The sequence below is a fragment of the Canis lupus genome, chromosome 11 (genome assembly GCF_048164855.1).
Source record: "Canis lupus baileyi chromosome 11, mCanLup2.hap1, whole genome shotgun sequence".
NCBI classification, from domain to species: Eukaryota; Metazoa; Chordata; class Mammalia; order Carnivora; family Canidae; genus Canis; species Canis lupus.
In genome coordinates this window covers 26,137,991-26,149,802 of record NC_132848.1, presented here as the reverse complement: position 1 = coordinate 26,149,802, position 11,812 = coordinate 26,137,991, and the positions used below count along the sequence as shown (strand labels likewise).

The 11,812-nt window shown below is 49.0% G+C and overlaps 1 protein-coding gene across 1 annotated transcript in view; it reads left to right on the top strand.

Annotated features, from left to right (window-relative positions):
• The first annotated feature begins 919 nt into the window (after positions 1-919).
• The window catches only part of SREBF2 (sterol regulatory element binding transcription factor 2), a 62,304-nt gene continuing 51,411 nt past the window's right edge, over positions 920-11,812 (top strand). Inside the window, exon 1 of the mRNA XM_072843739.1 lies at positions 920-1,170. Within this exon, the coding sequence (XP_072699840.1) occupies positions 1,083-1,170 (88 nt within the window). The 5' untranslated portion in view covers positions 920-1,082. The remainder of the gene's footprint in view (positions 1,171-11,812) is intronic.

The window sequence follows — 11,812 nt, the reverse complement described above, 5'->3', positions numbered from 1 at the left end:
ATTTGTTCATCCACTGCTTTATTGGGCTTCCCAATTTGTCCCAGTTACAGAGGGTCTGTGATGAACGTCTTTGAACTAACCTGTTTGGGCACTTCTTTGAGCACTCATGCTTTTATTCTATAGGGTAAATTCCTATTAGTTTGCACATTTGTTTATACCGTGATCAACTGCAGGATGGGGCCACAGGGCGCGTGAAGGAGTGGGACTCTGTGCGGCTGCGGCACCGTGACAACGCTCGTGCCTGGGCCGCGCCTCAGGAGGCTTTTGGTGGTCTCGGGCGCCCCAGGGCCGCCTTCTGAGGCGCCCGGGGTGAGGACTGTCGGAGTGGGCGCGTGGTTGCGACAGGTGCTGAGGCTTAGAGGTTGTATGATGCACTCCGCACTCGGGACAGCTCGCGGCCCGCGCCGAGCCTCCGTTTCCACCTTTTTAAGAAGCTTGCAAGGAATAGCGACTTGAAAGATCCAGACTCTTCGGGGCCCCAGTGTTGGGGGGCCAGGTTTGATTCTACCCGCTCTCCCGGGCAGGCTGGGCGGGGGAGCAGCTGGGAAGATGACGTAATGTGCTCCCAGCTCCGGGGGCGGCCAGCGGGCGGGGGCGAAGAGTGTTAACCCTTCAACCCCCAGCCCGTGGGTGCGAGAGCTTGCCGAGGCAAACCCAACGGAAAAGGGAGCGGCGCCTTTAACCGTGGGGAGGAAGGCTGGGCCGAGGACCTGGGGCCTACTCTCTGTATTTGCTACGGGCCCGCGAGGGGTGGGGCCTCGCTATGCAAATCTAAGCTGCTGATCGATGACGCGCCATCACCCCACGCGCCGCTTCGCTCGCCGATTGGCCGCGATGGGCCTGGTCCCATTGACAACAAACAAGGGGGCGCGCGGCCTGGGGGCGGGGCCGCGGAGGGCGCGGGTTGGGGCGGGGGAATCCCGCCCCGCCCCTCCCGCGCGGCGCAAACATGGCGGCGGCTGGCACCGGCCGGTGAGGCGGTACCGGGAGGGGACTGTCGGGTGTCATGGGCGGTGGCGGCTGCACCGCCCCCGCGTCTCCCTGAGCGGGACGGCAGGGGGGCCTCCGCGCCGAGCCGGGCGATGGACGAGAGCGGCGAGCTGGGCGATCTGGAGACCATGGAGACGCTCACGGAGCTGGGCGATGAGCTGACCCTGGGGGACATCGACGGTGAGTGCTGGTGGGTGGGTGGGAGTGCGGGGGCGCGCGGGGAGGAAGGGGTTACGGCGGCGCGCGGGTGCGCGTGCGCCCACCCCCCGCAAGCCCTGGCGCGCGGGAAGGCTCGGCACGCGCGGTCGGCCCGGCGGAACCCAGCCCTGCCGAGCGCTGCGAGTTTGGGCCCCCGCGCGGCCGCCGGGTTCTGCGGCGCCGCGTGTCCGGAAGCGGAGCTAGGGTCGTGGGACCGGGGGCGCGGAGCCGGGGGCGTCCCGAGCCCCGGGGGAGCAGCCTGAGGAGAGCCGCGGCCGCCGCCTCCCTTGCGCGCCTACACGCGCCGCCCGGGGTCCCGCTCTCCCGCCGCCCGCAGCTCCGCGGCGCACCTGTCACTCCCCGCCCGGCTGCGGGGGCGGCTTGGGGATCACCGAAACCGGGTCCCCAGGCTCCGCGCGCTGCTCTCTGGGCTTCCCGGGGCTGACCCGCCGCCGGGTCCCCTGGCGCTCAGGGAAACTTTGGGCAGGGAGCGGCTGCAGAAGCAAGTTGCTGATGAAGCGAGCGGTGGCGGCGGAGTGTGGACACTTCTCTCCGGGGTGGAGACCCGGGCGCTCCTGCTGCCGCGCTGCAAAGGGAATTGAGCAGCGAGAATTTTGAGTTGTGGCCCTTCGGGGACAGGCTGGGGAGCGGGTAGCCTTTGTTCCGGAGACCTTAACAGCGGAGTGGAAGAGCTGGTAGGAGCCCAGGGATTCTCTCTTGCAATGCTCTCATTTTGTGACCATGGGAACCCAGTGTTTGGAGAGGGTCAGCTACTTGCCCAAGGTCAACCAGCTGGTTAGAGAGCCCATCTCCTGGGCTAGTGTTGGGGTCACTGTATCAGGCTTTCATCTGACTCTTGGTAGTGAGGAGTCCAGTGAATAGGTTAATAATCATAATAGTAACTCAATAGTTGGGTTCTTCTGGTGTTGTAGTCCCCAAATTCTTTTTATTGTTTCACTTCTCACTAGGGCCCCATGGGAGACTGAGGCCAGATGTTTGCTTGTCTAAGGTCACTCACCTGAGATTGTCCAGAACCCATGCTTTTAAGCAGTGACTCAAGTGCATTGCGCTCTTAGTTTATAAAGTGCTGTCGTGTCCAGGATTTCACTACAGTCTTGCAGGCAGAAACAGTGGCTACATCCCCATTGTACAGATGAAGACACTGAGGCAGCAGAAGATTCTCTTCTAGAGGGAGAGATAAGTGGCAGCAGCTAATTGAAAAGGATCTGTTTCTCATTTTGCTTCTGTGACGATTAACCCCTTGGCTTGTCCTTGCCTTCTGTTTTTGGCCCTCTTGGCGGTGAGCTAATAAGACCCTTAATTGAAACCCCAAATCTAACCACAGATTTTTCCATGAAGTGCTCCTAAATAGAGATGTATTAACAAATGGAGAAGAGAGGTTCTTGGAACTTAACAAGGACAGCTAACATATTTTAAGCATTTATGTGCCAGGCACGGTGTTAAGCACTCCATACATGTTAATAGTCTCAATCCTTGACAACACTTTCGCCAGGTAGAATAACATCTGTTATACTACTCTCATCTCCTTTCATAAATCCTGAAACAGAGGCTCAACGTGGTTCATTAACTTATTAGCCAAGGTTACCTAGCCAGTAAGAAGTATGTCCAAGGCTGCCCACCAGCAAGCTCACACGAAGGAACTCATGTGCATTTTGCCTTCTCATTCCATAACTGATTCCTATTTATATTAATTTCTAATGTGTTGAATTCCCAAGTGGTTAAATATTAACCTTTCCCCTATAGTCTTCTGAGTAAAATATACCTTATGGAAACTACCACCGTGGTTCCGTGGCTTCACAGGTCCCCATACCAGATTTGGGAAAAAATGACTCCCTGTCCAAACTGGTCAACAAGTATTCAAGTGCCAGCTGTGGTTTCTCAGCTGTAGGGAACATGAGAGACAGGAAAGAGAATTTTATGGCCTCATGGAGCTTAAGATGAACAACAATAAAACTAGTAATGCCAGGATAGAATAGCTTATATTTGCTCAGAGCAGTAAGTGAAAGTCATCACTGAAGGAGTTTGGTAGACTCATACCAGGAAGACCACACCAAGGAGGTGGCCTTTGACCGGGGTCTTGGAGCACAAGAAGGGTTGGGCAGGGGTGAAGGCCAGTGGTCTGCAATTACAGATATCCCTGAATTCTACATCCATTCCTCCTCCAGAATGTCAGCTTCATGAGGGCCAGATCTTTCTGTTTCCTTCATGCTGTATTTCTTGCACTTAGAACTAAATACTTGCCGAATGCCTGAATAAGTCCAGCAACCTTGGGCAGAACTATCTAAGTTATACTAGATAGACACAGCCCCTGGGGTTGGGTTAGATCAGTTGCTTCTAGGAGCTAGTCAGGTAAGGAAGAAAAGACTATGAATATGAGTACGCATACTTTGTGTGTGATGGGGGTTGGGGGGTGGTACTTGGAACCTCAAGCTCTCATGCCTACCTCCAGGAACCAGGTGGGCAAGGATGCTTCACTGGGCAACATCATTCCAGCGGTAATCCATGAGGGTCCTTTGAGGATGTGAGTCCAAGGAGGCCGCATCCATTCATTTGTCCAGCACATCTCTTAGGTGGCTTCTAAGGACCCATTTGATGGACAGAGTGCCGAGGAGAGATTTGAACAAGACATACACATTCTCTTCTCCCTCAGGGAACATAAATTCTTGAGGGAATAAACACAAGCTGAATAAATAACTGAAATGAACACTCTGGCAGGATACATGAAGAAAATAAAATGGACCCGTATTCTAGAGAATGACTAGGGCAGACTAGACTAGGTAGGTAAGGGAAGCCTCTTGGAAAAGGGATCTGTCATCTGTGAAATATCCACATTTTAAAATGTTGGCTCAAAGTAGTTTTTGTTTGTTTTAAAGAAGCATACTGTAGGCCCAACAAAGAAACATGTTGGTCTCCAGGACCTTGTTCCACTGCAGGATGCTCTGTTGTCCCAGGCTATCAGCACCACCCCTCCCATGATGGGATATCTAGAGTACTTTCTTTTGTGGCAGATAGCTGTATTATGAGAAAGTGCCTCATGGATTGTGATAAACCAAGTCTTCTGGTTTCTCATTTTGGGATCAGGAAAAGCACAGTGACAGAGGTGTCCTTCTTATGAGACCCAAAAGGGTGGGTAGCAGAATCAGTGTGACAAGCACATGGCAGAGGAGGATCAAGCTGCCTTAGAGATAAAGGATTGCTTGCAAGTTCTTGGACTCTTATGATGTGTGTAAGGAAACGGTAGAAGATAAGGTCTGAGAGGTGAGTTGGAGCTAAACTGGAGAGTCTTCATACCTGATGCACATGTTTTGTGGAATGTACAGAGGGAACTGCTGAGGATTTTTAAGTAGGGTGATGACACACCAACCACTTATTTTAAGAAAATTTGACTGTGGCGATGGGCAAGGAAGATTAGAATCAGGGAGACCAGGTCAGTGGGAGGGAACTGCAGCCATTTCCAGGTGTGAGATGATGATACTAAGGGTGATGGGGTTGGGATAGGAAGTGGCCATCATGCAAGATGGTGGACCTAACACAATGGGGCCTCAGCGAAGGCCTCACCCTGAAGGCAAAGTAGAGGTGGAATTCTAAGATTCCATCACAGCTTTGATCCTGGGGCATTGGGAAAGTTCAGGAGCCAGCAGGAAGAACTGGTCTAGGGAGATGATAAACATTTGTCTTAAGTGGGCAGAAATTGAGGTGCTGGGGGTGGGGTGGTCATCCACAAGGTAATCCGAGGCCAGTGCTCAGGAGGAGGTCAAAACTGAGGATGGAGATTGAGGAGTCATCACTGGAGTTGAGGCTAGAGGTGAGAGAGAAGATAGAACGGAGAGGTCAGATCAGGTGAGGAAAGTGTAATGAAAACTAAGGGAAGGAGAGCTTCTCAAGGAGTGGCTGGGTAGTGGATGATGACTGGGATAGTGCTGCAGAGACAGCAAGGAGGACAAAGCCATGAAAGGAGTTGCGGGATTTGGCAGTTTGGAGGCTGACATGGGACAGAGCAGTTGGATGAAGGGGTCAAGTCTACGTAAGCCAGAAGGAAGTCAGGAATGAGTGGGTGACAGCAAGTTGAGGCAGCTGTTTTCTTTGGAAAAGATTGAAGATCACTCTCAGTGAGCTCATTTACCTTCGTCTTTGTGGATTTGCCCTATTCTGAACATTTTACCTACGTGGACTCGTACAAGATGTGGCTTCCTTCACTTAGCATAATGTTGAGGTTCATCTGTGTTGCAGCATAGTGTTCCCTTGTGTGGATACGTCATGCCTTATTTACCCATTCATCAGTCAGTGGACACCTAGGTTGTTTCCACTTTTTGGCTGTTATAAATGAAGCAGCTAGGGACATTTGTATACAAGCTTTGTTTGGGCAGACGTTTTTATTTCTCTTGTGTAGATCCTCTACATTTTTTTTGTTGCTGTTTGTGTTTTTCCTCGGACTTACAATAGCATCAGTTATTCACTTGCTTACTTTCCATGTTCCTGCAATGAATTCAGCCCTAATTCTTGTGACAGAGATTCTCAATAGGGGGTTAGTTGCTTTTATCCCCCTATTGGGATAAAAAGGGAAGCTCTCCTTCCCTTAGTTTTTATTACACTTTCCTCACCTGATCTGATTTTATCCCCCTTGTCACTGTCTCTTCTGAAGCCCTCCGTCCTTTTGCCCCATGTCATATTTGTCTAGCTCTGCTGTCCCACACTTTTTTTTTTTTTTAATTTTTTTATTTATTTATGATAGTCACAGAGAGAGAGAGAGAGAGAGAGAGAGAGAGAGGCAGAGACACAGGCAGAGGGAGAAGCAGGCTCCATGCACCGGGAGCCTGACGTGGGATTCGATCCCGAGTCTCCAAGATCGCGCCCTGGGCCAAAGGCAGGCGCCAAACCGCTGCGCCACCCAGGGATCCCCTGCTGTCCCACACTTATCCTGGGATTGCTTTAGCCATCAGTAGGGAGCGGTGACCTTGAGGCCCCCATTCCCTGGTTCTTGTTTTTTTTATTCCCTAGTTTTGTTGGAGTAGCTTCCTGAGAAAAGGTTACATTAGAGGGAAATTGGGGGGTGGGATGGAGCCTTGTCTATCTTAAAACATCTTTATTCTGATTTCATGCCAGTTTGCTAGTTTAGAATTTTAGGTTGGGATCCCTGGGTGGCGCAGCGGTTTGGCGCCTGCCTTTGGCCCAGGGCGCGATCCTGGAGACCCGGGATCCAATCCAACATCAGGCTCCCGGTGCATGGAGCCTGCTTCTCCCTCTGCCTATGTCTCTGCCTCTCTCTCTCTCTCTCTGTGACTATCATAAATAAATAAAAAATAAAAAAAAAAATAGAATTTTAGGTTGGACGTAATTTTATATCAGATGTTGGAAGGCATTTCCTGATTGTCTTCTAGCTTTTGGTAGTTGAGAAATATGATACCATTTGATTCCTGATCTTTTGTGTGCCACCTGTTTTCTCCTCTGGAAGTTTATAGGCTCTTTATCCTTGGTATTCTGAATTCCATGGTAACATACACTGATGTGAGTGATTGTCAGCCACTGTACCTACATGGTGGGCTCTGGGGGGCTCACTCTGTCAGGCACTTACATTCATGTAGTCCTCCTATGGCTAGTCCATGCTGAGCCCCAGCCTGCGAAGGAACTTCCAGTTCCTGAGCCTTTGGGTAGCACTGCCTTGTCCTCTGCTGTCTTCATTCTTGCAGTCAGCCCCGTCTTTGGCAGAGACCCTGACACTACCTAGTACTGGAGAGGCGCTCTGGAAAGGTGTGTCTGATAAAGGATAGCACCTCAAGCCCAGGGTGTTGTGTGGGCCCCCAGCCAGGTGTCCACATCCATGGGGAGTTTGGTGTGACCAGCATACCATTGGGAGGCCCAGGTCAGGAGAGGGATGGAAACCTACTACAGGCTTCTCTAGGGAGTGTATTTGGGGAAATTGCTCAGTAAGGTGAAGCACAGATCTACTTTTTACCCTTGGGTGTATCATTTTCAAGACCTAAACTTTGTTTTGACTCTTGAACATAGATCCCTGTAGCTAATGTTTGGGTGGGAAGAGCTGCTGTTGCTCACAGCTTGTTTATTTCCTACCTCATTTTAGCTCCTGATCTCTAGTTCAGTTTCCTAGGACATAAAGTTTTCTGAGGTTGCTCAGATCACTGACTCCTCCCGGGGTCTGTCTGGCTATGTATGCCCTTGACAAACACTGTTCTGCATTCACACCCAGGCCTTTGGCCTAATGTTTACTGAACAGTTTTTTGTTTTTTTTTTTTAAGATTTTATTTATTTGTTCATGAAAGACACAGAGAGGCAGAGACATAGGCAGAGGGAGAAGCAAACTCCTAGTGGGGAGCCTGATGTGGGACTCGACCCCAGAACCCCACAACCTGAGCCAGAGGCAGATGCTCAACCACTGAATGACCCAGGTACCCCCTGAACAATCTTTTCTGTCGTTCTCCTACTCAGCTCATGTATTGGCATAAAATATATATATATTTCTCTTCTCCATTTCATAATTTAAAAAGTTCTTTAACAGCTTGATTCAGAAAGCGCTTTCTGACTATCAGATTGTCAGTATCCTCTGGATTCTGTGTGAGTTCTATTAATGTGTGCACAAATTGTTACATTTTTACGTAGGGGTTGCTAGGTGTTGAAATAGTTGAGGTGGAATAGCCATATAATCCAGTGTAATCCACCCAAATAGGCAGGCCCTTGCATATCCACATCCCGTGGAACGTTTGCGTCATTTGCAGCTTTTCATAACATAAGTACTATTGTCCTGAATGCGTAGGAGCAAGTCACTTTGGAGTCAGTTCATTGGTGTGTGTTTCCCAAAGAGGACTCCATCACGAGGTGGGTTACAGCTCCTTCACAAGACCAGCTGTGGCCCTTCCAGTTTGGAAACTCTCCAGGGCTTTACATTTGCTGAGATTGCTGTGCTGATTGGGACTTACTACTCGGAAAATATTTTTATTTATTCAAAAAGGCAAGATGTTCATATGGTGAAATAAAAAAATGTGAGAGGGTACTGTGAAAAGTCATGCTCCCAGCCCTTCCCCCTGGTGCTTAGCATCTACCAACTCTGCCTCCTCATAAGTAATTCATTTTTCAGTTTCTTTTACCTTTTTCAAAACTTGCTTAATGCAAATATAAGCAGATAAGTGTGGATTTTAATATTCGCTCCCCTTTTTATTTCTGCACAAATGGGTAGCATGTGACAGGCTTTGTTCTTCTGCATCTTACCTTTGTTTTTTTTCACTTAACCGTATATATTAGAGATCTTTCCAGTCTTCATTGCTGCATGGTTTTCCATTGCATGGATGCCTGTAACACATTCATCCAGTCCCTTTATGGTGGATATTTGAGGGTGTTTCTAGTTCTGCTATTACAAACAATGCTGGGGCGGCTGGGTGGCTCAGTAAGTTAAGCATCCAACTCTTGATCTAAGCTCAGGTGTTGTTCCTTAGGGTTGTGGGTTCAAGCCCTGTGTTGGGCTGGTCCACACTGGATGTGGAGCCTACTTAAAAAAACTTAAAAAAAAAAAAAAAACACAATGCTGTGGTAACTAGCTTTGTAAATTCAGAATTTCATACACATGCAGATCTAAGTGTGGGATAAATGACAAAAAATGGGATTGCTGGGTCAAAGTGGGGGTGGTGATACCTACATCACAGATGCTGCAAGAATCAGATGATATAAGACGTATAAAAGGAAGAGACAGGAACTAACATTCTGTTCTGGCCCCATGGGTTTGCAGTTTTAAGATATCCTAGGAGGGATCCCTGGGTGGCGCAGCGGTTTGGCGCCTGCCTTTGGCCCAGGGCGCGATCCTAGAGACCCGGGATCGAATCCCACATCGGGCTCCCGGTGCATGGAGCCTGCTTCTCCCTCTGCCTATGTCTCTGCCTCTCTCTCTCTCTCTCTCTGTGACTATCATAAATAAATAAAAATTTAAAAAAAAATTTTTTTAAGATATCCTAGGAAACTTCTGTCCACAGTGGATGTACCAATTCACATCACCATCAGCGTGTAGAAGAGGGCCTGTTTCCCCTCAGTTTCCTGATAGAGTCCAGAACTCTGTCCCTTTAGTCTGCCTGTCTTTGCCACCTGTGTGCCATTCTAGAGCTCACAGCGCTCCCTCAGCCCCCGACGACACACATATACAAACCCCTCTGTCCTGGCCTCCAGAGCCTCACTTGACATTTCTGTATTTGAGGCTCCTGGATAGTCAATGAGTAGCAACCAGCTTTCTGAATGATCCCGTCCTGTGCCTCAGATGTTCTCTTTGCTTGCCCAGGACCCTGGTGCTTGTGACCTCTGCCACTTTTGGTTTCTTGGAGCGATTGTTCATCTGGTTTGCTCACTCTCTTTACTTTTCAAATTGATCCTTGGGGCGCAGGGTGGCTTGGTCTGTTGAGCCTCCCACTCTTGGTCTCGGCTTGGGTCTGTATCTCAGGCTTGTGGGTTTGGGCCCCAGGCCCAGCGTGGATTCTACTTAAAAAACAAAACAAAACAAAACTCCTGAATGTACAGCAGTTCCTCATTTTCAGCTCTCTACTTTGGGGGACTTGAAAAATGATTTGTTTTACCTTGTTTCGTTGGGACTCTCTTCTCTGGCTGTGCTCTTTCATATAGCTTCATGGTGGCAACCCTTGCTGCCCTGCAATTTCAGTGCATCCTCTCAGAAAAAATTTTGGGGGCTTTCCATCACTATAAATGGTGTCCTGGAAGTTGTTTCCTTTCACCCGAATTCTCTTATGATGACTTTTCACCAAAATTGGCAGACATTTTAGGAAGTATCATTTGTTATGAATAGCCCCGTTCTCCTCATACCTTCCTTTGAACTTTAAAAGTCATTGGTGTTCTCTCAGAGAATGTGACTCGTCTTTTTCTTTGTTGTTATTGACTGCCTCTGCAGTTGCCCCTACTTTTCCATCCTTCAGCAGGTTTTGAAATCACTGTGTCTGCAGCACCAGCCGTGAGCCTCGCAGTGTCTAAGCAGCCCTGCAGCTGAGACCTTTACCCAGGGCATGTGTTGTGCTGGGCTTTGTGTGCAGCGCTGGCAGGGGAAGCAAGGACCCTGTCCTTCACACAGCACATATGGCCTTTTGTCTACGTTGTCTCCTAATATGTTTTTGCTTTTAATCCTTTCTCCCAATTCTGTGGTACGCTACAGATGAGAAACTGAGGCCCAGACCACACAACTAGTAAACGGTAGAGTGGTGACCTCAATCCAGACCTGCCTCACTCCAACAACACCTGTGTCCTTTTCCTACACCTTGTGCTGTCTGATGTAAGTGAGCTTCCGAGTTGCAAACACAAGATGGTGTGGTGGGCTAAGGCCAGGGGGACTGAGGAGCCTCTGCTCACTTCTCACTTGTGTTTATCTAGAAGGGTCTGCTCTGTGCTGCCCTTCAGGTGACTTCCCTGGGTCCTACAGTACTTCTCTGAGTCTTAGTTTCTGCTGTGAGGTGGAGGCTGGAGATAGCTACGTCACATGTGCCGCAAGAAGTAATCGAGCCAAAGCCTATAAAAGGAAGAAGGCAGGAACTGACGTTCTCTTTTGACCATATCTGAGAATGAATGAGGAACTTCACATCTCAAGTTGACTCTTAGGACCAAAGGGCCTTTTTTAGGATATGGTTTTGAAATGTTTATTTCTCCCTTTTGAAAGGGCTTTTGTAGTTGTGGTGGGCAGGACACAAAGGAGTAGTCACAGAGTGCAGGGGAAAGTGTTCCATTCTTGGACCACAGGATTCAAGGGTTAAACTTGTTGACATGATGGAATTTTTTAAAGAGTAGCAGGATCTCAGAGGCTGGGCCTCCAGGTAAGACTCCCTGGGGAACCTCTGTTTAGAAACTAATCCTAAACCATTGACAGGCTTGGAAACTGGAAAAGCAGAGCTCTTTCTGCATTACTTAGGCCCTTTGGAATTGCTAATGAATATGTATCTAAATGGCCCTTATAATCTGGCTTTATCATCTGGCCTGTGGAACTGGTCTGTTTGGTTCAGAGTCTGGTTTGGACCAGTGATGAAATTCCGTCTGCCAAACCAGATGTAGAGCTGCCTTGTTAAACTGGTGTCTGCCCAGCTCAGGCCTTCACCATCCCACAGCAACAGGGGAAGATAATGCTTCTTGCTAAGTATGAAATTTATGGTGAAGCCTTGGACTTTACAAAAGTCCTTCAGATACATTCATCTTCCTGACAGTGCCGTGAGGTAGACGCTTGATTTTTATTCCTGTTTTGCAGATGAGACACTGAGACGGAGAAATAGAATGAACTGCCCAAGGTTTCCCATGCTGACAGAGTCAGGAGTTGTATTTGGGCCTTCTAACGTGGGTTCCCATACTCTTTCCTGCCCTGTGGGAATGAGGTGGGAGGTGTCCTGACTCAGGAAGCCTGTCTAGGAGCCCCTGCTCTGGTCAGAAGTTATTTAAAAATTTTTAAATATAATTTTTAAAATTTGTTCAAACCAGTTCAGCATGAATGAGTACCAGCATATTCCCAGCACGGTGTTAGACTCTTTGGGGGTATTGGAGGTGAGTGTGAAACAGTCCCAACTTTCAAGGAGCTGAGCTCCAAACAACCTGACCAAATACAAAGCGAAATGCAACAGAGGTC